Source organism: Taudactylus pleione, unplaced genomic scaffold (assembly GCF_031769625.1).
Source record: "Taudactylus pleione unplaced genomic scaffold, aTauple2 ptg000037l, whole genome shotgun sequence".
NCBI classification, from domain to species: Eukaryota; Metazoa; Chordata; class Amphibia; order Anura; family Myobatrachidae; genus Taudactylus; species Taudactylus pleione.
Genome location: NW_028284439.1, coordinates 9105693 through 9131346, shown reverse-complemented (window position 1 = coordinate 9131346; position 25654 = coordinate 9105693). Strand labels below are relative to the sequence as shown.

At 46.7% G+C, this 25654-nt stretch overlaps 1 protein-coding gene across 1 annotated transcript in view; it reads right to left on the bottom strand.

Moving 5' to 3' along the window:
* SAMD7 (sterile alpha motif domain containing 7) overlaps window positions 1–25654 on the bottom strand; it is an 80758-nt gene that overhangs the window by 37628 nt on the left and 17476 nt on the right. The window contains exons 2-7 of the mRNA XM_088452322.1: window positions 19164–19281; window positions 17180–17309; window positions 15376–15506; window positions 15096–15177; window positions 13745–14409; window positions 13211–13332 (exon numbers count right to left, since the gene is read on the bottom strand). Of these exons, the coding sequence (XP_088308448.1) occupies window positions 13211–13332; window positions 13745–14409; window positions 15096–15177; window positions 15376–15506; window positions 17180–17309; window positions 19164–19239 (1206 nt within the window). The 5' untranslated portion in view covers window positions 19240–19281. The remainder of the gene's footprint in view (window positions 1–13210; window positions 13333–13744; window positions 14410–15095; window positions 15178–15375; window positions 15507–17179; window positions 17310–19163; window positions 19282–25654) is intronic.

Genomic DNA, 25654 nt, shown 5'->3' with positions numbered 1-25654 from the left:
AATATATGCAGGTGTTTTTTCATCTCCTTTTATTGTTTCACCCTTCAGTGAATTATTATATGCAAAGGCTGTGACTTTTTAATTACATGTGGGGAATCATTTCTCCTGTTTTAGTTTGCTTGAAATTATATATATTTTATATTCAATATTTTGATTTATATATAAATAAATATATATATTTTTTTTCTCTATTAATTGAATGCTACAAGCGCTGCTTATTTCTTTGAGATCTACAGTCTTTGGACTCTGACTGTTCGGCTGAACAGACCGAGTTGGTGGGCAATCTCCGAGACTCGGCCACTTACATTAATGAAGCGGCCTTAGATATTTGTATGCTCACCTCTAGGATCTCCTCTGCAGCCGTGGCTGCTCGTCGCACCTTATGGTTGCGTTCTTGGAAAGCAGACGCGGATTCCAAAAAGGGATTAGATTGTCTGGACAGGTACTATTTGGTCCAGATCTGGACAAAATTGTAGTTACGTTGGCAGCAGCAAAATCTGCATGTCTTCTGTCTGCTACGATTCCTTCTAGTGCTGGTGGGTCGTCCTTTTGGCCTCACAGGGCCCAAGGTAGGCCTAAAGTACAGTCCTGTCCATGGCAGGCTGGGGCCAAGAAATTGTCCAAGCCCAAGAATCAGGTCTGGAGTACCAGACGTCCGGCTCCTAGGTCAGATAACAAACCTGCGGCCTGACGGTCCAGGCCTCCTTTTGGGGGACCCCAGAGTGGGGGGCGCCTGCTTCAGTTCGCCCGGTGCTGGTCGCAGTGCATGTTCCAATTTCCCAGAGGGGCCTGGGTTTCTATTCCATTCTATTTTTGGTGCAGAATCCCAATGGGTCTTACCGTTCAATACTAAACCTAAAGGCCCTCAGCAAGTGCTTGAGGGTGCCTCTGTTTCGGATGGAGACCCTGCGGTCCATTATTCTGGCACTGGAACCTGGGGACTACATGGTGTCATTGGACATCCAGGACGCTTACCTGCATGTCCCTATTCTTTTGCGCCATCAGCAGTTCCTCAGATTGGCAATCTGCAACGAACATTTCCAGTTCCGGGCACTGCCTTTTGGCCTGGTGACTGCTCCGCGGGTATTCACCAAGGTCATGGCGGTCATGGCGGCTCTCCTGCGGACGCAGGGAGTCCGACTGTTGCCTTATCTGGACGACCTCCTGTTGATAGCGGGGTCTCCAGAGCTTCTTTTACACCATCTGGATCTGACGATTGCGGTACTGCAACGTCACGGCTGGTTGACAAACTGGCAGAGGTCCACTCTCACCCCGTCTCAGAGGATCCTGCACCTCGGGGCCTTATTGGACTCCAGGCAGCAGTGGATCTTTGTGACGGAGGAAAAAATCCTTGCTTTGTAGTTGAGGGTGCGCAGTTGTCTGCAGTGTCGTCGAGTGTCGATACACTTGGCAAAGAGGTTATTGGGCTCAATGGTGTCGGTATTCGACATGGTGGAGTACGCCCAATTTCACTCCAAACCTCTGCTGCTATTGATCCGGTCCAGATGGAATGGATTGCCTCAGTGTCTCAAGTCCCAGACGATGGGGCTCACTCCGGATGTTCGCCTGTCTCTAACCTGGTGTTTGCAGACGACCCACCTCAACAAGGGTCGCCCGTTCTGGGTGGCGAACTGGGTCCTGTTAACAATGGACGCCAGTCTCCGGTGCTGGGGAGCTGTCACGGGTCCACACTTGTTTCAGGGCAGGTGGACTCGGGCGGTAGCGGAGCTTCCAATAAACATTTTGGAGCTCCATGCGGTGTCAAGAGCTCTCCAGCGGGCACAGCCGGTTCTCCAGGGTCACCCTGTGCAGGTCCTGTCGGACAACGCCACCACGGTGGCCTATTTAAACCAGCAAGGAGGAACCGGGAGAATGGTCTTTATACCAGGACGTCTTTCGGAGTCTGGTGGACAAGTGGGGTCTTCCAGAGATAGACCTCATGGCGTCCCGGCACAACAACAAGTTGCCGGTGTACGGGTCTCGAACATGAAACGAAAAGGCGTCTCTGGTGTATGCCCTGTCCGTCTAGTAGACGTTCCAGTTTGCCTACCTTTTCCCTCCGTTTTCCCTTCTTCCGCGGGTATTACGGAAATTCAAATCAAGAAGGAGGTACGCTACTGTTGATAGCTTCCGAGTGGCCCAGATGGCACTGGTTCTCCGACCTCCAGAGTCTGTCAGTAGACGTTCCTCTGAGGTTACCATTACGACCGAATCTGCTGTCATAGGGTCCTTGTCTTCACCCGGACCTGACTCGGTGTGGCTGTTGAAACGGTCATGCTAAGGTCCAGAGGGTTTTTCTAGCTCTGTGGTGCAAACCATACTAAGAGCTCGTAAACCTTCCTCGGCAAGAATCTACCATCGTGTGTGGCATACTTTCTTCCGGTGGTGTAGACCTAGAGGTTATTCCTTAGGGAGTTCCGCCTGTCTAGGGTGTTGGCTTTCCTACAGGCTGGACTGGATCATGGGCTTCGCCTGGCTTCTCTGAAAGTGCAGGTGTCTGCCCTGTCAGTCTGGTTTCATCGTAGGATTGCTGCGCTCTCTGATGTGCACACCTTTATGCAAGGTGTTCTTCGCATTCAGCCACCTTTTGTTCCACCGGTGGCGCCTTGGAATTGGGCTGTGGTCCTGAGAGTTCTCTAGGGACCGCCGTTTGAACCACTGGACTCAGTGGACTTTAAATGGCTTACAGCTGAAACCATATTCCTTCTGGCCATTGCCTCGGCCAGACGGATTTCGGATTTAGGGGTTCTCTCTTGTAGACCCCCTTTTCTGATTTTTCATAGGAATAGGGCGGTGCTTCGCACTCGTCCGGGATTCCTTCCCGAAGTGGTATCCAGTTTTCACATCAATGAAGAAATTGTTGTGCCGGCTTTCAATTCACCTGGACTTTCAGTGGGTGACGCCACTTGGGATGTTGTGCGGGCATTGAGAATTTATGTTGACCGCACTTCTTCTTTTAGGAAGTCGGACGCCTTGATTGTCCTCTATGGCTTCCGTAAAAAGGGTTGGCCTGCTTCAAAGTAGACTTTGGCAGGCTGGATTCGTATGGCAATTTCAGAAGCTTATCTTCATGAAGGTCTTCCAGTTCCCTCCTTGGTGAGGGCTCATTCCACTAGGTCTGTGGGTCCTTCGTTTGCAGCTAGACGTGGTGCCTCTGCAGTTCAGATCTGCAAGGCTGCTACGTAGTCTTCTGTCAATACCTTTGTGAGGTATTACGCTTTTGACATCTTTGCCTCTCAGGATGCTTCCTTCGGGCGGCGGATTCTCCTCTCAGCACAGGAGCGTCCCCACCCTTAAAGGATACTGCTTTGGGACATCCCCAAGGTATCCTGTGGATACCCTATGGACCCTGAAGTAGAAAATATGAGATATGGTAAGAACTTACCCTTGTTATCTCTATTTCTACGAAGTCCATAGGGTTCCACAGGACTCCCGCCCTGTCGCACCTGTACTGCAGATGGGCTTTATTCTGGTCACCGTTTTTTCCGTCTCCCTATGGTGAGAATGTGATTCTTGTGAGTGTCCAGATTTTTTTCTTCTCTCTCTTTCTTCTCCTCCTCCGGCCTATGGCTTGTGACGTAACTGAGATGCCTTGGCCCGGGGGCGGGGTATAGGAGAGGGACCCAGATGCATCCTGGGAGGCTGAAAACTTTAACTCTGTGGTGCCTGAAGACTGACGTCATCACCTATACCCAAGGTATCCTGTGGAACCCTATGGACTTCGTAGAAATAGAGATAACAAGGGTAAGTTCTTACCATATCTCATATTTTCTATGACACTGGCAGGGTGAGTGCATCTACCTACAGCATTTGTTTATTGAATGCTTGCACTAACCACCCGCAGCATAAGTGTGTGTGGGCTCTATTTACTACAATCCGCATATTGAATGCGGATTGTAGTGTGATATTACCGAGTGAATTCGCATTGCGAATTCAGGCAATATCACAGGGATTTACTATAAATCCCTTGTAGGGACAGAGCTTGCGATAAAGCTCTGTCCCTGCGGATCCCATCCGCACTCTAGTCGCGGTATTTTCGGAAAAAATACCGCGACTAAGATCCCGCGCATGCGCCAACCGACCACCGCTACTACCCCCCCACCGACGCTAAGCCCAGCCCCCCGGCGCTACTCCAATTGCCCTGTAATAACTACAGGTGAAACTAAAATAATGTGAAAAGGGTGTGAAAACACCCTTTTTCACTTTATTTTAGTAAAAATAATGCTAATAAATAGAGCCCTGTTTCACCAGGTAAGAGCACACACGAGGATTAGTTCATTGGAGTTTTGTCTATCTATCTTCATATAGCACTATATAATTGCTTTCACACCAAGGAGGATCAGATCTCTGGACATTATAAGCACATTATAGTTGCATGCTGCATCAATTTACAGGCTCTATATCCACAGCCTGTACCTATATTGGTTAAAGTAGCGGAACTCTCTGAGGCAGTGGAGTCACTGGCCTCCAAGCGCCAGCTGTCAGGGGGCAGCAGGCAGCAGGGGCACACAGATAAATCCATGTATAACCTCTGCCAGCGATTATAGATGGATCTATTTCAGGGGCGGATTGGCCACCGGGATAGTTCCCGCTGGGCCGATTCTATAGCCCCCTCAACTGGGCTGGCTCACACTGCTGGACTTCAGGTACTTGCGTTCCATTTGGAACGCAAACCGGAAGTTATATGCTTCAGCTAGCCGGCACTTCTGGGTGTCTCTAGCCGGAAGGGTTACTGCTAGATAGCCAGGAGCAGCGGTCCTCACACAGCAGCTCCCAGCCGTGGCCCCCACGCCTGGTGCTGTAATGTCTGCTCATCCCCCACCACCGGTGAAGCTGTTCTGCAGGGAGGCGGGGTGGGGGACCTGGAGAAGGTTTACTAGTCCGTCAGCGTCCTCTCCCTGGCCCCGAACAGCTGTTTCCTGAACAGCCGCCTCTCCCTACTTAATGTGTGTGGGCTGCTGTGCTCGCCACCCCCAGCCTCCATGTGTCTGTATGGCCTTATGTGTGATCCTTCCCTGCTGCAATATGTGTACTGTGCTGTGTGTACTCCCTGCTGCCATGTGTGTACTCTGCTGTATGAACTGTGTGTGCTCCCTGCTGCCATGTGTGTACTCTGCTGTGTGTAGTGTGTGTGCTCCCTGCTGCAGGGCTCGAAGTGAGGCGATATACAGCGGTATACCATACCGCCACTTCAGCCGACCACTTCAGCCTGTGTCCTAACTCCCGCTTGACAGTCAGCACTGGGAGATAAAGAGCAGCTGCTGGAGATGTGTCCCGCTGGGGACAAATCTCTGTGTAGTGCTGGTTTGACTGAGCATCGGGAGACTGGTCCCAAGGCCAGGACAGATGCGGCCACAGTACAAACCTAGTGCCGGTCGTCAACAAATCACGGACCGGCAGCCAATAAAAAAGCATCAGTGGTGGCCCTTTAAATTTGGTGCCAGCCGCTAGCCAATCACAGCTTGCGGATCGACAGCCAATCAGAAGCAGCCACATTGCTGCATCTGATTGGCTGCTGGTGCATGCTGCGATTGCTTCACAGCCGACATCAAGTCCAAAGCCTGGAGGGAGGATGCTGAACTGCCTGCGGAGCCCCAGTGCCAGCCGGTGAACAGGAGGAGGAGAATCCGGACTCTGTCAGCGCCAACTCCGCAGGTACAGGGGGTGAGAGAGGTATTAGGTAGGTAGTGTGAGGTGCTGGGGTTGGGTAAGAGAAGCAGGTAGTGTGAGGTGCAGGTCTTTGGGAGAGGGAAGCTGGTAGTGTGAGGTGCAAGGGGTGAGTGTGGTAGTAGGTAGGTAGTGTGAGGTGCTGGGGGTGGGTGGAGCCTGGAGGGAAGGAGGTAGTGTGAGGTGCAGGGGGTGAGAGAGGTAGTAGGTAGGTAGTGTGAGGTGCTGGGGTTGGGTAAGAGAAGCAGGTAGTGTGAGGTGCAGGTCTTTGGGAGAGGGAACCTGGTAGTGTGAGGTGCAGGGGGGTGGGTGAAACATGTAGTGTGAGGTGCTGGGAATGGGAGAGGGAAGATGGTAGTGTGAGGTGCAGGGGGTGAGAGAGGTAGTAGTAGGTAGTGTGAGGTGCAGGGGGTGAGAGAGGTAGTAGTAGGTAGTGTGAGGTGCAGGGGTGAGAGAGGTAGTAGTAGGTAGTGTGAGGTGCAGGGGGTGAGAGAGGTAGTAGTAGGTAGTGTGAGGTGCAGGGGGTGAGAGAGGTAGTAGTAGGTAGTGTGAGGTGCAGGGGGTGAGAGAGGTAGTAGTAGGTAGTGTGAGGTGCAGGGGGTGAGAGAGGTAGTAGTAGGTAGTGTGAGGTGCAGGGGGTTAGAGAGGTAGTAGGTAGGTAGTGTGAGGTGCTGGGGTTGGGTAAGAGAAGCAGGTAGTGTGAGGTGCAGGGGGTGAGAGAGGTAGTAGGTAGGTAGGGTGAGGTGCTGGGGTTGGGTAAGAGAAGCAGGTAGTGTGAGGTGCAGGTCTTTGGGAGAGGGAAGCTGGTAGTGTGAGGTGCAGGGGGTGGGTGAAACAGGTAGTGTGAGGTGCTGGGAATGGGAGAGGGAAGATGGTAGTGTGAGGTGCAGGGGGTGAGAGAGGTAGTAGTAGGTAGTGTGAGGTGCAGGGGTGGGTGGAGGGAAGTAGGTAGTTTGAGGTGCAGGGGGTGAGAGAGGTAGTAGTAGGTAGTGTGAGGTGCAGGGGGTGAGAGAAGCAGGTAGTGTGATGTGCAGGGGGTGAGAGAGGTAGTAGTAGGTAGTGTGAGGTGCAGGGGGTGAGAGAGGTGGTATTAGGTAGTGTGAGGTGCAGGGGGTGAGAGAAGCAGGTAGTGTGAGGTGCAGGGGGTGAGAGAGGTAGTAGTAGGTAGTGTGAGGTGCAGGGGGTGAGAGAGGTAGTGTAGGTAGTGTGAGTTGCAGGAGGTGAGAGAGGTAGTAGTAGGTAGTGTGAGGCGCAGGGGGTGAGAGGTAGTAGTAGGTAGTGTGAGGTGCAGGGGGTGAGAGAGGTAGTAGTAGGTAGTTGAGGTGCAGGGGGTGAGAGAGGTAGTAGTAGGTAGTGTGAAGTGCAGGGGGTGAGAGAGGTAGTAGTAGGTAGTGTGAGGTGAAGGGGGTGAGAGAAGCAGGTAGTGTGAGGTGCAGGGGGTAAGAGAGGTAGTAGTAGGTAGTGTGAGGTGCAGGGGGTGAGAGAGGTAGTAGTAGGTAGTGTGATGTGCAGGGGGTGAGGGAAGCAGGTAGTGTGAGGTGCAGGGGATGAGAGAGGTAGTAGTAGGTAGTGTGAGGTGCAGGGGGTGAGAGAGGTAGTAGTAGGTAGTGTGAGGTGCAGGGGGTGAGGGAAGCAGGTAGTGTGAGGTGCAGGGGGTGAGATAGGTAGTAGTAGGTAGTGTGAGGTGCAGGGGGTGAGAGAGGTAGTAGTAGGTAGTGTGAAGTGCAGGGGGTGAGAGAGGTAGTAGTAGGTAGTGTGAGGTGCAGGGGGTGAGAGAAGCAGGTAGTGTGAGGTGCAGGGGGTGAGAGAGGTAGTAGTAGGTAGTGTGAGGTGCAGGGGGTGAGAGAGGTAGTAGTAGGTAGTGTGATGTGCAGGGGGTGAGGGAAGCAGGTAGTGTGAGGTGCAGGGGATGAGAGAGGTAGTAGTAGGTAGTGTGAGGTGCAGGGGGTGAGAGAGGTAGTAGTAGGTAGTGTGAGGTGCAGGGGGTGAGGGAAGCAGGTAGTGTGAGGTGCAGGGGGTGAGAGAGGTAGTAGTAGGTAGTGTGAGGTGCAGGGGGTGAGAGAGGTAGTAGTAGGTAGTGTGAGGTGCAGGGGGTGAGAGAGGTAGTAGTGGGTAGTGTGAGGTGCAGGGGGTGAGGGAAGCAGGTAGTGTGAGGTGCAGGGGGTGAGAGAGGTAGTAGTAGGTAGTGTGATGTGCAGGGGGTGAGGGAAGCAGGTAGTGTGAGGTGCAGGGGATGAGAGAGGTAGTAGTAGGTAGTGTGAGGTGCAGGGGGTGAGAGAGGTAGTAGTAGGTAGTGTGAGGTGCAGGGGGTGAGGGAAGCAGGTAGTGTGAGGTGCAGGGGGTGAGAGAGGTAGTAGTAGGTAGTGTGAGGTGCAGGGCTTTGGGAGAGGGAAGATTGTAGTGTGAGGTGCAGGGGGTGGGTGGAGGGAAGATGGTAGTGTGAGGTGCAGGGGTGAGAGAAGCAGGTAGTGTGAGGTGCAGGGCTCTGGGAGAGGGAAGATCGTAGTGTGAGATGCAGGGGGTGGGTGGAGGGAAGTATGTAGTGTGAGGTGCAGGGGGTGAGAGAGGTAGTAGTAGGTAGTGTGAGGTGCAGGGGGTGAGAGAGGTAGTAGTAGGTAGTGTGAGGTGCAGGGCTTTGGGAGAGGGAAGATCGTAGTGTGAGGTGCAGGAGTTGGAGAGGGAACTGAAAGAAGTATTCATTACTCTGTATAAATGTAGTATGTGAAATTACTTTGATAATAATAGATTAGGTTTGAACTCAAGGCTTTTCCCTTTAGTTTAAAGTTATATGTGGAAGTTTAGGAAAATTCCAAGGATAAATTTATATTTCTTCTGGGGATAATAAGAACATGGACCTATTGAATATTTTCTACATGTTCAAATTAACCATCACAAAACTTTATGCAGCATTATTACAGATTAGAACAGGGACTAGGCATGTGCTAGGTCATCTCAGTCCGAAGCCCTCTCCGTCCCACCCCATTCTCTCTTGTGCCCCCTCCCCACTCCATCCCTGCTGAATACTTACCCCGTTCCCTGCATCTGCAGAGTGGTCCTTCTCTGTCCTCTAAGGTCTGTCCCATTGCTGCAGTGGGAGCCGTTGGCTCCTGAGGAACAAGCACTGGTACTCACTGCACATGCCGTAGACAGGACACTCCTTAGCCAATTATATCTGTGAGGTGCAGGGGGTGAGAGAGGGAAAGAACCTGCAGGTAGTCTCTAAGGTTTGAGGGGGAGGTTTCAACAAAAATTTCCATACCCCCACTTCAAACTTCCCACTTCGAGCACTGCCCTGCTGCCATGTGTGCACTGTGCTGTATGTAGTGTGTTTGTGATTCCTGCTGCTATGTGTGTGCTGTACTATATGTAGTGTGTGTATACTCCCTGCTGCCATGTGTGTGTACTGTGCTGTGTGTACTCCCTGCTGCCATGAGTGTGCTGTACTGTATGTAGTGTGTGTGTACTCCCTGCTGCCATGTGTGCACTGCGCTGTATGTAGCGTGTGTGTACTCCCTGCTGCCATGTGTGCACTGTGCTGTATGTAGTGTGTGTCTATTCCCTGCTGCCATGTGTGCACTGTGCTGTATGTAGTGTGTGTCTATTCCCTGCTGTCATGTGTGCACTGTGCTGTATGTAGTGTTCCCTGCTGCTATGTGTGTGTTGTACTGTATGTAGTGTGTGTGTACTCCCTGCTGCCATGTGTGTACTGCATTGTATCTAGTGTGTGTGCTCCCTGCTGCCATGTGTGCACTGTACAAACAGGAGAAAGAGTGGTTTCTGTAGGGGCCAATGTTTGGTTTTTTTACCTGTGTGGGTTGAAGTGTATTTTTTTCTTGTGGGATCTTTTTCGTCTGCGTATGCATCTGAGTTGGACTGGCTGGAGAGACTCTAGGGGTGCTGGCAGGAGAGACAGTGGGGGATGACTGAAGAGACAGAAAAAGGGGGTCTGGCAGGTGAGACAGTGGGGGTTGGCTGGAGAGATAGAGGGGGGTGCCTGGAGAGACACTGGGGGCTGGCTGAAGCTAGATACACATGTGGGCGTGGGGCTGGAGCAAGCCGGAGCCTATGGGGGGAGGGGGGGCACCACCACCTATTTTGCCTCCGGGCGCCTGGTATAAACTTACGCCACTGATTGGTTAAGCTGTTTTTTCATAAAGATATTAGCTGTACATCAATTTGTACCAATTAGGTACTTTATGACGCAGGAAGGATCAGATCATGGGACTTTTTTTTATACGTATTCAGTACTGGTGTATATTATATGTATTTATGCTGTCTAATTTTTTAAGCTAAATCTTTATTTTTGTTATGATTTGGAATAAGATGCCAGTTAGGCTTTTTTATCACTAATTTATTATTTTCCATATGAAATGTAAATTATCATCTATACTGAGATGGAGAATCTTGCCATTACAGTACATGTATTCTGTGCTAAATATATTTAATACTATAATCTGGTGAAATAAATATTTTCTGTTTTTAAACAATATTGTTATGGCTGACATTTTTTAGGGATCCATATTCTATCTACCCCATGTGGTCCCAACCTACTCCCCTTCCAACCTCCTTTTTTCTCCCAATATTTACCCATAATCTAGGAGCGGTACCTAGGAAATTCGAAGCTGCAACCTATTTCTTTAATAATCATTGGAATTTGCACACATAGACAACACAAAACTCTCCATGGCTGCGGCTGACTGCTGGCCTGCTGGTGACCTGCAACAAATTCACCTGCTGATGGTACACAAGGGGGGTGAGAGGTTGCCGGAGGGACAAAGGGGACGTGAGTTGCTGGTGGGGTCGCATAATGTGTAAGGAGCGTTACTATGTGGCATAATGTTATAAGGGGCATTACTGTGTGAGGCATAATTTTTTAAGAGGCATTACTGTGTGTGGCATAATGTGTAAGGGGCATTACTGTGTGACATAATGTGTAAGGGGCATTACTGTGTGGCATGATGTACTGTATAAGGAGTACTACTGTGTGGCATAATGTGAATGGGCTCAGGACCTGATTCAGACCCGGTCGCAAGCACTGAGCGCTCGCAACCAGGTCGATGGTGGCCCACAGCGCATGCGCACGACGGAGCCGGCTCCGTCATGCGCATGCGCGAGACCCGGCTAGCGATGGGCACTCCGTCGCTCCGGGTCTTGCACCAAAGGGGGCGAGCTGTCGATGTTGAGTGACAGCTTGCCCCGTTTGGTGAGCGGGCCGGGGGGGTGGCTGCCCAAACTGAGGCGTTCCCATGAGAAAGCCTGCCGTTTGGGGGCGGCCCCACTGACATCACAAGTGATGTCAGTGGAGAGCTTCCGGCTCTGTTAGAGCCGAAAGCTCTCTGGGGCTTGCGATGAACGAGACCCTACCACAAGGGTCTCGTCGCAAGCCCGATGGTCGCGATGGTCTTGACCATCGCGACCATCATCATGGCCGCTTGCTATAGCCGTGGGTGGTCACCCACAGCTATGCCAGCAGCCAACAGGTACGCTCCAAGAAAAAAAAAGCCCGGCCCTGATTCAGAGCGAGCGGCTCTGAATCAAGCCCTCTGTGTGGTATAGCATGAATGGGCTCTGTGTGGTGTAACGTGACTAAGGGACACTACTCTGCAGTGTAATGTGACAAAGGCACTGTTATGTGGCATCATTTAAATTGGAGGTACTATTCTGTGGTCGTGCCCCGTCCCAGCGAGTCCACACCTGTTTTTTTCAGCACGCGCGAATACTTCAGTTGTGTTGGCAGTTTCAATGCTCTTTATGTACACAGAGCACCAAATAGTGTAGTGACAGCTCTGCTTTGGTGTGCACAGATGTGTCGTCCTCTACATACAGCACCCCTACCCTAAAAAATTCCTACAGTGATCACTATCTAATCCTCTACAAATGCTAAGTTAAGGCTTGGTCAATTGGGAAAATGCCTTCCCTTTTCTATGTGTGTGACCTAAGCCAATGTACTGCCAGATTTACCTAACTGAACCAACCAAATACCAATTGTTTGACTATGGCACACGTTTGAATCCCCTGCAGGATGAGCCCTGTTCTGTGTATTTTAATGCATGAATGATGTACACTTGTATGTTGTTTTAATATTAATTATATTAGTAAGAGCATATACTAAAAGTGGGAGAAGTCATCTATAGTAAGGGGAGGAGTCTATACCAGGAGAGGTGCTGACGCAAGGTGTCATGCATCCTGAGACCATTTATGTGTGGGGTTTCTTCTAAGCCAAGGGAGAACACAGCCATGAATACAGCATGGTACCAAAACATCCTCCAAGAGCAACTTCTCCCAACCATCCCAGAACAGTTTGGTGATGAACAATACATATTCCAGCATGATGGAGCACCTTGCCATAAGGCAAAAGTGATAACTAAGTGGCTCGGGGAACAAAACTTTGAAATTTTGGGTCCATGGCCAGGAAACTCCCCAGACCTTAATCCCATCGAGAACTTGTGGTCAATCCTCAAGAGGCAGGTGGACAAACATAAATCCACAAATTCTGACAAACTCCAAGCATTGATTAGGCAAGAATAGGAGGCCATCAGTCAGTATGTGGCCCAGAAGTTGATTGACAGCATGCCAGGGTGAATTGCAAGGGTCTTGAAAAAGAAGGGTCAACACTGCAAATATTGACTCTGCATAAACTTAATGTAATTGTCAATAAAACCCTTTGACACTTATGAAATGCTTGTAATTTTACTTCAGTATACCATAGTAACATCTGACAAAAAGGTCTAAAAACACTCAAGTAGCAAACTTTGTGAAAACCAATACTTGTGTCATTCTCAAAACTTTTGGCCATGGCTGTACATGTCAGTAAATCAAAGCACATAATTGGGACGAGCAGAAATATGCACTGTTTGTTGCACCGCACATAGGGCCTGATTCAGGGCCGCTCGTGAGCGGCCGCTCGTTCGTTCCGAGCGATGTTCGCACAACTGTGCATGCGTACGGATTGTAATACGCATGCGTGAACCAGTCAGTGCGGCCGAAAATTGTGTGCTCGCTAAATAGCGAATGCCTGCTATTTTGAGTGACAGAATGAGGCGTATGTGGGTGGTAACAGGGGAAGGTGCTTGAAAACGGGGAGTGGAGATCCGAACGCAGGCGTGCCGAAAGGTCAAAACGGGCATTTTAAGGGTGTGCATAGTTAATACAGCAGCGTCATCGACCACGTCACTTGGTTATTTTATAGTCAGAACTGCTCGCAAGATTGCGGTAGGAAAAACCAACCACAAGAATAGCTAGCAGTTCAATCGCCTTTCGATGTACTCGATTAATCTAATAAATAGCGGACATGACGTATGATGCGAGCGGCCAGGGGGGGCGTTTTTTGCAAAATTAGGACCACAAGTTTTGTTAGCTCGTTCTAACATAGAGGCGTCAACAGACCGCAAACAGCGAACGGTTAATTTGAATAGCCACCCCTTTTTTCTGAACGAGCGAGAGCAAATAGCGTCCGGCTCTGAATCAGACCCTTACATCCCAATGCCGTTAGTACATTCCCCATCATATAATTAAACAAGACAAGTATATAAGAAATATTCACCTGTGCCGAAGTGGAACAACCTGGCAGGCTAGAGACAAAGTTATAAACATCCTGAGAAGTCCATTTATGAATATCTTGAACAGTTGGATTATCTTCCCTGTTCAGGAAGAGGCTGTGAGCTCCTGTCAAAACATGGTATAACATGCATAAATGTTATGTAATAAACTAATTGGCCAACATATAATTCTTATTATGTACTAGATAAAACATCTATTTTTCCTGTTACAATGTGCAGACTATGTGTAACATTATCAAGCAATGACAATATGTCAATTGTTTTCATCAATGATGAATTACAGTGCTGTAACTATGAAATCATAAAATATGAAAGGCATGATACATCTTCCCATGAAGTTATCAATGTACATTTAAAAGTAATAGCATCAAAATGAATTCACTGTCTACAATAGGTTAGATACTCCGGGGTTGGCAAGGATATATTTTTGATACCTACCATAATATTTTGCAATATAAACCAAAGAAAACATTATAAACAATTATATTTCTTTCACTAAATAAATATTTAATGCAAACCTGGAAGTATTGATGGATTCATGGTTACTGGAAAACTGTATGGACTTGCTGAGAGATGAACCGGAGACTGGTAAATGTACCTGTCCTCAAATGCTGGTCCAGGATTGGTAAGCTCTTTGTCAGCCACTGTCCTGCCTCTGTTTGTCTCTGTAGGAGTGGGTTGGTTTGTCTTCTCTTGTCTGTCTTGGATCTCCAGCACACTCTTGTCTATTGTAGATTCAGTATTGGCTTTCACTTGGTCACATCTGCTAAATGTCTCTGTCTCCTCTTCTTTTTTATCCTCCTTGTCCTCCTCAGCAGTGATAGAGGAGGGATGAGATTTATTTTCTGCATGGGTCTTGGGCGCACCTATGTTCTCTGCAACCTTTTGATTGCCAGCTCTTCGGCCTGGTCTGCGCGCTCTTTCTCTTTGCAAACTGTTCATGGGAGGATAGGGGCTGGCAGTCTTTAAAACTGTGCTACCATGAAGGATCTCCAAGGCGTTGCGATGGACAAACAGATCAGAGGGGAGCTGGCCTTCGGGGCCCATCTGCCTGCCTCTAAAAGCTACTGGGTTGGATGGCAATGTGTGGTAGAGAAATGGTGACTCTATATCCATATAGCTTTTCTTCTGGGTCCTGTCCACATCTCTCTGGTGATACATGGCATTCATTTCCATGTCCATCCTAAAGGAGACCAAACATTTATTTTTGGCTTTGTAAAGCTATCCTTGATGAGGAAAAGCTAGTTATTAGAAAACCAATGAATTATATTGCACTTCCATTACAATTTTCACCACTAGAGGCAGCATTTCTGTGGCATCTCTTGTACCAAGTAACCAGCCAAGAAAGTGGTCTGGCAGCTCTCATCCATGTTAGTAAATGCAAATAAAAGCGCTGTGGAAAATACGCTTTTTTACTTAAGAGTTTTTCTTCTTGCTGTAATTTCTAATTTTCCTGATGTGAATAGTTTCAATCTTTATTGTAATTATTTAAAAATAAAGTACTTGTTAGTGACATGAAACTAATATATGGATGCAAACATGTTTATCTTATGGTCTATCAGAGCAGTCGTACGTTATCTTATGTCAGGTCCATTATTATAGAGTACCTATGTTCAGACAAATCTGCTGCTAATTGCCAAAGCATTTAACTAAGCAAATATAAGCTAACGACGATGGGAAAAACCGCCATCCCCTATAATGTTCTTTATAGTCCCCTCTCTCCAACTATGAACAGCAAAGGGGCCTCCCCATTTCTGGTGTGATGTCCTTGGCATCTACTGCTTGTGGGGGGTGGGGACGACGATTGTGAACCGACTACACTACTACACTACATTCTTTTACTGATGAAGATTTCATTCATTCATGTACCTGCTTATATTTTGTTTCTGCAATAGTTCCTGTCTCCTGGCCATAATATCCAAAGGCTCTGTATGTAGAAAGTTGTTGTAACCTTAAATATATAAAAATAGTTGTTCAGTTCATGGATTGTGTCACATTTAATTCACCTGGTCAAGATGACATTATTTTCACTTTCAGGATTAAAAGCGAATACAAGAGAATTAATCAGTCTCATAATAATAACAAAATATAACTAATCATGCCCCGCCCTACGGAAGCAATATCTTTATATACCATATAATTTGCTTACCTGGGCTTGAGAATGCTCTGTGAGACATGACACTTGTATGAGCAGGACCCGGGGAACCAAAGTGTGAGGCCAAGTGCATTTGTCTTGTGTCATTGGAGATGATCAGATCATTGGAGGGTAACATTTCTCCTCTAACAAAGAGAAATCACATCAGTGTTTGCTAATGCAGAAGAACTTGTGGTGGCACTACTGGCGTGTAAATGGTGGTCTATGAGCCTATTGTTAAGTGAGTCTAGACAGGAGATCCTTGTCACTGGTCTGCCTAATAAGCCAAGTGTTGACCAAGTGGGTACTTTTTAACTTTGCCAAATATGCACCCTGTGCCGATTGGATCATTTTTGGGTGTGGCAGAAAATCCTATCAGTTTTGATCTGATCATTCTTGAACATTGTGCTTGTGTTGAAGCCACACAGTCAGACAGCTGTCAACATTGCTGGTGATATCACAGTATGTGTGATCTGTATGAGTGCTCCAAATTAGTGTCACTTTGGAAAATGGCTTAACTTCTTATTTTTGCCCTGTGAATTCATCCATGTGTGCATCTAAGACGTATCAGTTGCTTTTTATGGTCAAAATGGAGCATATACAGAGCTTTCTATGAAAAAAGGTACCGGTACTCACAAAAAAGTTGCTAGTACTTATCTAAAGTTGGAGGACTTATAGTGGCTTCCACACTCTATGCACTTATTTTATTCATATCTGAAATGATTTCACTGATTTCTTCCTGTTTCTGGAACTAGTTATAAAAAACAAAAAACAAAGGTCGGTACTCCTCACACACGTGAAAGTGGGAGTTGCGTCGTGTCCGTTAAAATCTGTACATCGATCATTTCCACATACCCAAATTATTTAGCGCAATGCAGTTTTTCAAAGAATAACTTCATCCCCCATTGGCCAGAGGTTATGGGATGGGCCACAGTGCTCCCACAGGGATGTTTTTTTCTGTGGGCCTGTCTTATTTGCACCCGATTTCCCTAGGGAATTCAGTCACATGGTAACCATGGTGACACTGTTAATCATCAAAATCAGAACATATTACTCCTGGGCTTGAAAAGCTGCAAAAAGATATTCCTCCTGATTCTAGGCGCATATCTAGTATTTCTGGATATGCACCTAATCACAATAGTCAGTGCCTCCAGTGGGAGTGCCATACAGTACTTTTGTACATACTTGCTTACTGTAGGTTATTTGTGCTATTATACATCCCCTATCCCAGACCACCTCTCTGGGTATAGGGGGGCCACAAGTGAAATAGTTAAACACATCTCTACTGTTCATCGAGCAGAAAATTAGAGGCTTCAAATTCTGCTTCACCATGAACACATTTAGTTCTCTGCAAGGGAACTGAAAGGGAGGGTAAGCAGGTGGAAAGCTCAATGGATCACCAAAGAATGACAGGAGACCGGAGCTGTGCAGCATGCATCTTTAATCGGAAACTGCTAACTCCGATATGACAAAACAGCAATGGCTGCCATATGCAGGGCAAAGGCTTAGCCAGCAGGGGAGGTTTTCTACCAGGTTAGCCGCATATAGCATAAACATCTACAACATGTACGCAGTACCCAGGCTTTTCTGGGATTGGCCTGGTGGGGAGGGGCAAATACACCGCCAAGATGACATGGCCATGCCCCATTCAGCATGCAATGAGGGCCCCAATATTCACAGTGCGGCATGGCAACACAAAACTTGCTTGGCCACGCTTTCATACTGGAGTTCAATTGATCTACTGGCGGCCCTTTAGTACCTGCAGGGTGAGCTTTAAGGAGCTTAGCCCTATCAGTTAATGAAAAAAATACACTAGAACCTTTCTAACAATCGTGGTTCAAACTGAGTTGGCATCATTGGCATCCTTTGCTGGTTTGGCACCACGACTTGAGGGTTGACAGGCATCATTTGATTTCTCATCATTATCATCTCTTGCCTCTGCCGCAATTCTGTATATAATGAGAAAAAAATATATAATTTATATTTTAAACAATATAGTATTATAATTATTATCTTTTATTGACATAGTGTCATTAGGTTTTTTTCAGTGTTGTATAATAATTTTTTTGCATACATTTTTTAGCATACATCATTCAGGCACTACTTTCAAACTGCGGTGTTGTGAATTGTTTTGAGCTAAAGTGAATTTAATGGGGGAAGGGGGTGTACCACAATATTCATTGCAATTGGCCTGGAGACTCAGCAGAAGTGGGACATTGTTTGGCTGAAGGGAGCAGCCCAGAAATAAATATGAGCATCAGTTAAATGGCTCACGTCCAGTCCCGGTGCTCCCTTTTCAGCTATTTATGCTCTACTACTGCTGAGTATTCCAGCTAATTGCTAATAAAAAGAAAAATTAGCCAGTTATGCTATTTTGAGCCAATTGACCAGACATTGCTTCATGTGTGGGAACAAATTAAAATGAGCACACTGAAAATCTGGTTGCATTGTATTTTAATTCCCATGCTGGAAAATCTTGATGCTGACTACAATCTGCACCTGTGAATAGCAATAAGCTCAAATACTAATTTAGTTCAAATGTTGTCATTCAGCATAATTACCCCACAGAAACCTAGCTGTGCAACGTTGTACTTGTGGGACAAATCAGCACATCTGATTATTCAAACAACCTTCATTATGTGGACAAATGGGTGTTTAACTAAAGTAATGTGTGTGCCTCCCCTTCATAACATGGCATCCATCATTTGGTATTAGGCTTGACAGCCAGATCAGTCCGATTTGGCCACCCACAAGGCTGACTAAATTGATCTTGGATTTCCATGACCAGGCAGTACTGTATGTCCAGATCTTAACACGTTTGGCCATCCGGCGTACAGCCACCATCTGTCTATAGTTGGAACTCATGTATTCTGTGCCTTGTCACGTACAACTTTTGTTTATCTTTCTGCTGTAAAATTAGTATTATATATATACTCCATATAATTATATATATATATATATATATATAATTATATGGAGTTATAAAATAGTATGATTTATGGAGAGTGTTGGTGTGTTTGTCTGTCTATGGCAGTACATGGATTTGCCACTTGCCAAGCTGTGTTTACACTTGCCAGGGCCATGACTTGAATTATTTAGTCCAATTGTCACCTCCAGAAGCAGAAAGAAGACTGCTGAAGAATGAAAGTTGTCATTCACAACCAACTTTGTTATTTTACTTTTCAGAACAGACTCTACTTCATTCAGGCACAGGTACAAACCATGTAATGGTGCGTACAAACGGGACGATTGACAACGATATCATTGTACGATCTCCCTGGTGTTTTGGACGATCGATATCAATCATCCAGCACACCACCAATTCACCAATGACTATAGCGATCCGCGATCAACGATTGCGGGTCCCTATAGTAACCTGGTCGATATCAACAAGGTTGGCCTGCATGCACGGGTGATGGACGATATCGATATCGTCCATATGTGCCCTCACATCACAGGTCGTTGGACACCGGAAAATGCATGATATGAACAATAACAATATGATCGATATCATTATCGTTCATATTGTCCATTTTAATCGTACCGTGTGTATGCACCATTAGTCATATATTATATTCACAGTACTCATTGCTGAGATATGTTCATGAGGATCACAAGTTCAGTCACATGGTGAGTTCAACACAACACAACACGTGCTATGCCTGTTTTGTACACAGCATGGTGCACTTATTGTTAGATAGTCTGTCCTGTGGTTATTGCCTGCTCTTCTTCTCCATCAGTTGCACTGACAGTTCTATATATTTGCATTTCATCAGGTGTCTCCACATGAGTGCATTACTTACCTGCTGCAGACATGCAGCCTGTGAGCTGGTAAAGATGTTTTGCCTCCAAGTTAGCCTGGTCACTGATCATCGACATCTCTTATAGGAATTCACATACGGCAAAAAGAAATGTACTTTCCTGTGGAATAAATTATGATAATTTGTTTCACCTTTTTGCTAACTTTTCACTGTACTATATACAACATAAGTCACATTCCAATATGATCACATTTATCCTGGCAAAAGAGCACAAAGTAAAAAGCTTATAGATCTAAGCATGCGTTCCTGAAAGGACTGGTCCTGCAACAGGAAATCAAATAAAGACCTTAGGACCTGTAGAAAAGGTGGATGTAAAGCTCTTTTCAATCACCAGTCCTATGTCATCACAAATGAAAAATATATACTGTATTTATAATTTATGTATTGTTGCAGGATGGTACTATGGCATTAGTCAAATACAACCTCTTTCAAAGTATGTGTCATGTATGAATGTTTTCGCAGTCGCATGACCTGGGATGGGGATGGAGCAGAACATTGCAAAGCACTGTATTATGCTGTGACATCAGAGACTGCTCCCTCTCTGTTCTTATTATGCAAGAAAGTTCCCCATGTCTCCGGTGTGGGAGATTCAGATGAGTATGGGGGGAATGCCAGCTGACACTGTGACTAATGGAGATGTGGAATCAGTACTCTCTGTTAACACGTAATAAGATCACTGTAGCATATCAAAGATTTGTTATATATAATTACAGGAATAGTGTGAGAAGATGTGTTTGTGAAAGAAAAGAAGTCATTTCTTTTCCTCTTAATGTGATTTCTAATATTGTCTCACATGCGCTGCATTGGGTTCTGTCTGTAAGTACAGCAGTGTCTGCTCCGCTGTTACTCAGCGCTGGGGACCAGACTACAAGTCATGTTTGCATTATTAAGAAGTAAAGCAATTACAATAAAAAGTGTTTAATTTGCACAGTTGTGTAATAGATCAGTCAGGATGACCTCAGTCTGCGTCCGAATGGTTACTGCCAGGGAACGCAGGATAAATTTGGAAGCAGGGAGAGACAATTTCATTGGGCGTTCCTGAATGGTATCAGGGAGGTGGATAACTAGATGCGAGCATGGCGCTGCCAGCGACTGCATCTTTTTTCGCAGTTGCGCTGGATGCCATGTCCCAACGGACATTCTAAGCAACCATAGGGCTTCTCTAGTGTTCAATGATGCGTCCAATGGTGTGATTTATTATGCAAAGCAGCAGATTTGAGTCGCAGCCGGTGGGCATCTCTGTATGAATCCCATCGGCTGTGGCATTAACATAAAGACGCAGTCTCTCTGCGTGAGAAGATACAGTCACAGCTCTCATTACCGTCCACTTTTGAATCAGACCCAAAGTCTTCCTTTAAACTTAAATAGAAGAATACTTATTATGCTGTATTACAATATGGTACATTTATTTCTAGTTTACTGTCTCTGTGTGTCTTTATTTATTTTTTGGTTTATTAATTAGCTCTAATTTCCATGCCTTTAAATAGTACTTTTTACCCAGAATTTAGGTACGTGATACAGTGTATAGATAGTGTTAGAAGGATTAGTTTGGTCATCCAATAGGAACCCAGAGATAGCAAATATATAGAGAATATAAATCAGGTGATTATCTCACTCTGTAGAACAGGGGTTCCCAACCACGGTCCTCAAGGCACACTAACAGTCCAGGTTTTAAGGTTAGCCATAGTTGAGCACAGGTGACTTAATTAGTACCTTAGTTATTTTGATTTAACCATCTGTGCTAAAGCATGGATATCACTAATACCAGGACTGTTAGTGTGCCTTGAGGACCCAGGTTGGGAAACACTGCTGTAGAACAATGCACATCACGGCTGTAGAACTACACTGCCATCTACTGACAATTAGCGATTAGTTTACTTTATTATTCCTAAAATTCTCACTTCTTTTGTCGCTGATGTTTCAGTTTAATTGTTGCAATTTAATTTTTAATGCTACACTCAACTCCAACAGTCACAATACAATGCAGAAAGTCTCAGTAGATACTCTGTGTACAGAAATGAATGGGCCAATAAACCACTACAAATTGCCTTTAATTGTGCATACAGATGGTCAGATTTTTCTTCAGATCTGAACGATAACGATTTGAAAAATCGTTCAATCGTTCATATCTGAAGGAAAATCTGACATATCTGACATGTCTGAACGATGAACGATGCGCGTTCCCGATGGTCAGATAACGATATCTGACATCTGATGTGTTTGCAGTCAGATTTGGACGATTCCATTCATTTTAATGCAGTCAAAAATCGTTCATAGTTCAAATCGTTCAAATCATTCATCAAATCGTTCAGATCGTTCAATCGTTCATCTGACACATCTGACAAATCTGACCGTGTGTATGCACCATTACAGAAGAAGTAAAAACAACATTCTGAAAATTTAGAGGGAAACGTTTCCATACTCTGAGAGAACTGGAGACAGCTAATTTTAGGCTAAAGTTGGGTAAAAGAGACTAGCTGCAGTGTCTTTCATGGGATTACTGGCAGGAGGTCTGTGCTCTACATCTACTACACTGATCTACTATGACAGTCTGTTATCTGTATGGTGTGTGAGCCCATTTGTAAGAACTCTTTCCATCCTGGTGATGACAGTCCATGAATGTGCACTTAAACAGAGTGTTTCTGGTCTCTACCAAGTGTGCATAATCAGGAACCTACAAGACTATAAACAAATCCCAAAAATAATTATATGAGATAGTGCTACGAATTCTTAATAACAAAAATGCCACATATTCCTGAAAAATTCACTTTGTATTTTGAATATTATTTGGAGGGCAATAAGGCAGTATCATATTCTGAAGAGTTGTGCTTAATTAAGTAGATGAGTGACTTAAATACATAGAGAATTATAAAAACAATCTAAAAACAACCTGCGCCCTCAAGGACTGCAGCTCAGTCCACACTCAGGAGCACCACCCCTTCAAAATATAGCAGAAATACAACAATATGAGTGGTCCAAAGAGCGCTGTCCTTCATAGGTCACGTCTTCTCCTATTCTTTCATGGATAATGCAATGATCTCAAAATAGGGAGACAGAATAATACACGATTATACTCCAAATGATAAGTGTTACTTCCAATGGTCCGCAATTAATATTAAAGGCTACTCACCTAAACTAGGTGAGATGCGTTCATATAAAGGTATCTTTTTGAAGTGTTTTACTCTGGTCATAGACAAACACACCAATTTTCATCGCTTATTCCCCACTGGGAATACACTCACCTGAAATCAGGTATAGGCGTTCACAAAAAGGTATCTTTTTATTCCCCTTAGGAGAGTTCCATCCTTGACCCAGATGACTTTATAATAACAACTAAAAGATGATGCAACTCCAAAGGAATAAAGTGTCACTTTTTAATCCAAGAATATAAAAAGGTTGTGTCTATCCTTAAATACATAGAGACCCACAAAGACTTTCAATCTAAAAATTGATTGTGTCTTGGTTGCGCAAGACATGAAAATAATACAGATGCTGCTATTAAGTTTCACCAACAAAGCTTTGAATATGGTGTGGTGACATTGTAATTGTTGGGATATTAGATACTGTGGACATGATCCTACAGTTGTGTGCACGGGTGTAGCTATAGTGGGTATAGGGGGTGCCATTGCAATGGGGCCCAAAGGTTTAGGGGGCACCGGACCCAGGTCATACTCCTAGATGTCTATGAAGTTCCCAGAAATGCCTGCTAAATAATTCAGTCTGGCCTGTTGCCAGCCCTGAAAAGGGAGACTTGGCAGCCTCTCAGTAAAGCTCCTTGATCTGATGCATCGCCCACGCTCCCATTTCACCCTCACAAGTAAAGCTGAGCTAATCTGCACTGTCAGAGAGTAGGCTTCTGCTGGATTACAGCCTTGTGAAGTGAGCTGGGAATCTGGATTGGTCTCCAACATTAGGACTGTCCCAGAAAGGGACAGTGTGCTGCAATTAAAAATATCTAATTTCAAAGTGGAATTTCCTGCATTAGGAAGTATCCCCCTCAGGTAGGAGCTGGTTGGTATCTGCCCCCTCCTCACCTGTAAGGTAGCACAATATGAACTGGAGGGCACTGTAATGTTGCATAACATGAAATGGATGCACTATAGTGTAGCATAATATAGTGTTCCCGCTAGGCTGCAGAAACGTTGGGTGGTGGGAGGCCAGAGGGGAGTCTCTGTGCCCTCCCGGGAAGGGGGCATGGCCGGTTGGGGAGGGGGATCCGCCTCCAATTTATCATGCTTGGAGGTGTTCCCAGCACATATGGAGGTGCAGGACTTCCCCCAACCTCTCCCCTCACAGTGAATAGATGCCGTGCTCATGCATGGTGGTGATCTGTCACCACAACTTTTCCAACCCACGGGACATTGCGGCCCGCGGGTGGGGAAGGCTGAGGGCATGCTGTTTTTAGCTAAAACTAGCTAGTGGGAACACTAACAATATGAACTGGGGGGCATTGTATTGTGGCATAATATGAACTGGTGGCAATGTAAAGTTGCAGAATATGAACTGTGGGCGCTACAGTGTGGCATAATATATACTGGAGACATATTGTGTACTGGCAGAACTACAATGTGGCATATTGGGAACTGGGGTACTAAAAGTGGCATAATATGAGCTAGGTATAATGTCAATGAGGGCACTAGTATGGAGCATAAAATGAGCAACCTCTGTGGGGTGAGGTGTCTCCCTAGAAGCATTGGAGCGGGACCCCTGCAAAATGTGGCCCACAAAGTTCTGGCTACGCCCCTGCTTGTTTGGTAAGTATTATGTTGGTATTGTATGAATAGATCCATTCAGTGGCGGGCTGGGCCGGGGGGCAGGGTGCCATGTGCCCCCCGGGCCGCAGCGTCATGCGGGCCGCGGGCCGGTGCAGTCTGTGTCACTGTGACACAGACTGCACCGCGTGTGTAGCGCTGACCGGACGGAGTCCGGTCAGCGCTACACAGCACAAATACACAGCCGCCGGAGCCGGCAGCTGTGTGTTTGCAGTAATCAGCAGCCGCTGAGAGTCTGTCAGACTCTCAGCGGCTGCCGCTGCTCCCACTGCGGGAGCCATCTTCCGGACGACGTCTCTCCCATAATGCAAAGCGGCCAGAGGAGCCGGTGGAAGCGTCGGGACCAGGAGCGTGAGTTTCAGGTAAGTGGTTTTTTTTAATTTTTTTATTAAGTCTCTCTCTACTAGGGGGGGATTACTATGGGGGCACTACCAAGGGGGGGATTACTATGGGGGCACTACCAAGGGGGGGGATTACTATGGGGGCGCTACCAAGGGGGGATTACTATGGGGGCACTACCAAGGGGGGGGTTACTATGGGGGCACTACCAAGGGGGGATTACTATGGGGGCACTACCAAGGGGGGGTTACTATGGGGGCACTACCAAGGGGGGGATTACTATGGGGGCACTACCAAGGGGGGGATTACTATGGGGGCACTACCAGGGGGGATTACTATGGGGGCACTACCAAGGGGGGGGATTACTATGGGGGCACTACCAGGGGGGGGATTACTATGGGGGCACTACCAGGGGGGGATTTCTATGGTGGCACTACCAGGGGGGATTACTACTGGGGGCACTACCAGGGGGGTGGATTACTATGGGGGCACTACAAGGGGGGGACTACTACTACTGGGGGAACTACAAGGGGGGACTACTACTACTACTGGGGGCACTACAAGGGGATGGGACTACTACTAGGGGCACTGCATAGGGGGGAGGGGACTACTACTAGGGGCACTACATAGGGGGAGGGGACTACCACTGGGGGCACTGCGAGGGACCACTGCTGGAGGCTCTATATAAAGGGCAATACTGGGGGTACTGCATAGGGGGGAGACTACACCTGGGGCCACTATTTAAGGGACATTGCATAAGGGTTACCACTATTGGGGGCACTGCATGGGGGGGTGGACTGCTACTGGGGGCACTGCATAGGGGGTACCACTATTGGGGGCACTATATAAGGGGCCTACTACTGGGGGCACAAGGGGCACTGAACAGGGGGGACCACTACTGGGGGCACAAGGGGCACTGCATAGGGGGGGATCATTACTGGGGGCACTACTGGAGGCCTGCATAAGGGTGTTATCTCCTGTGGCACACGGGGGCACTGCATATGGGCACTACGACAGGGGGCTGCCCCTAATCTTTATTTTTACCTTACATTAATCCCATATGGACCTGCCTCCTCCCTGAAACACTTGAGGGGGGGCGGCGCCGTAGCACGCACGTTCTTCGGGCACCGTGGCTACACGCTACTCCTCTGCCAGGGCCGCCTGCATGCATTTGCCCCCCAGGCTAAAAGTTGCCAGCCAGCCCCTGGATCCATTTAGGAAGAATGATTAAATATTTGGAAATTGGGAGAATCTGCCACTAAGGCAGTTCATGAGATTCTAGTGTTGCCAGCATATTTATATTTATTTATATTTTGTTTATAGTGAACATTAAAAAAATACTTCTGGGTAATCTGTTATTTT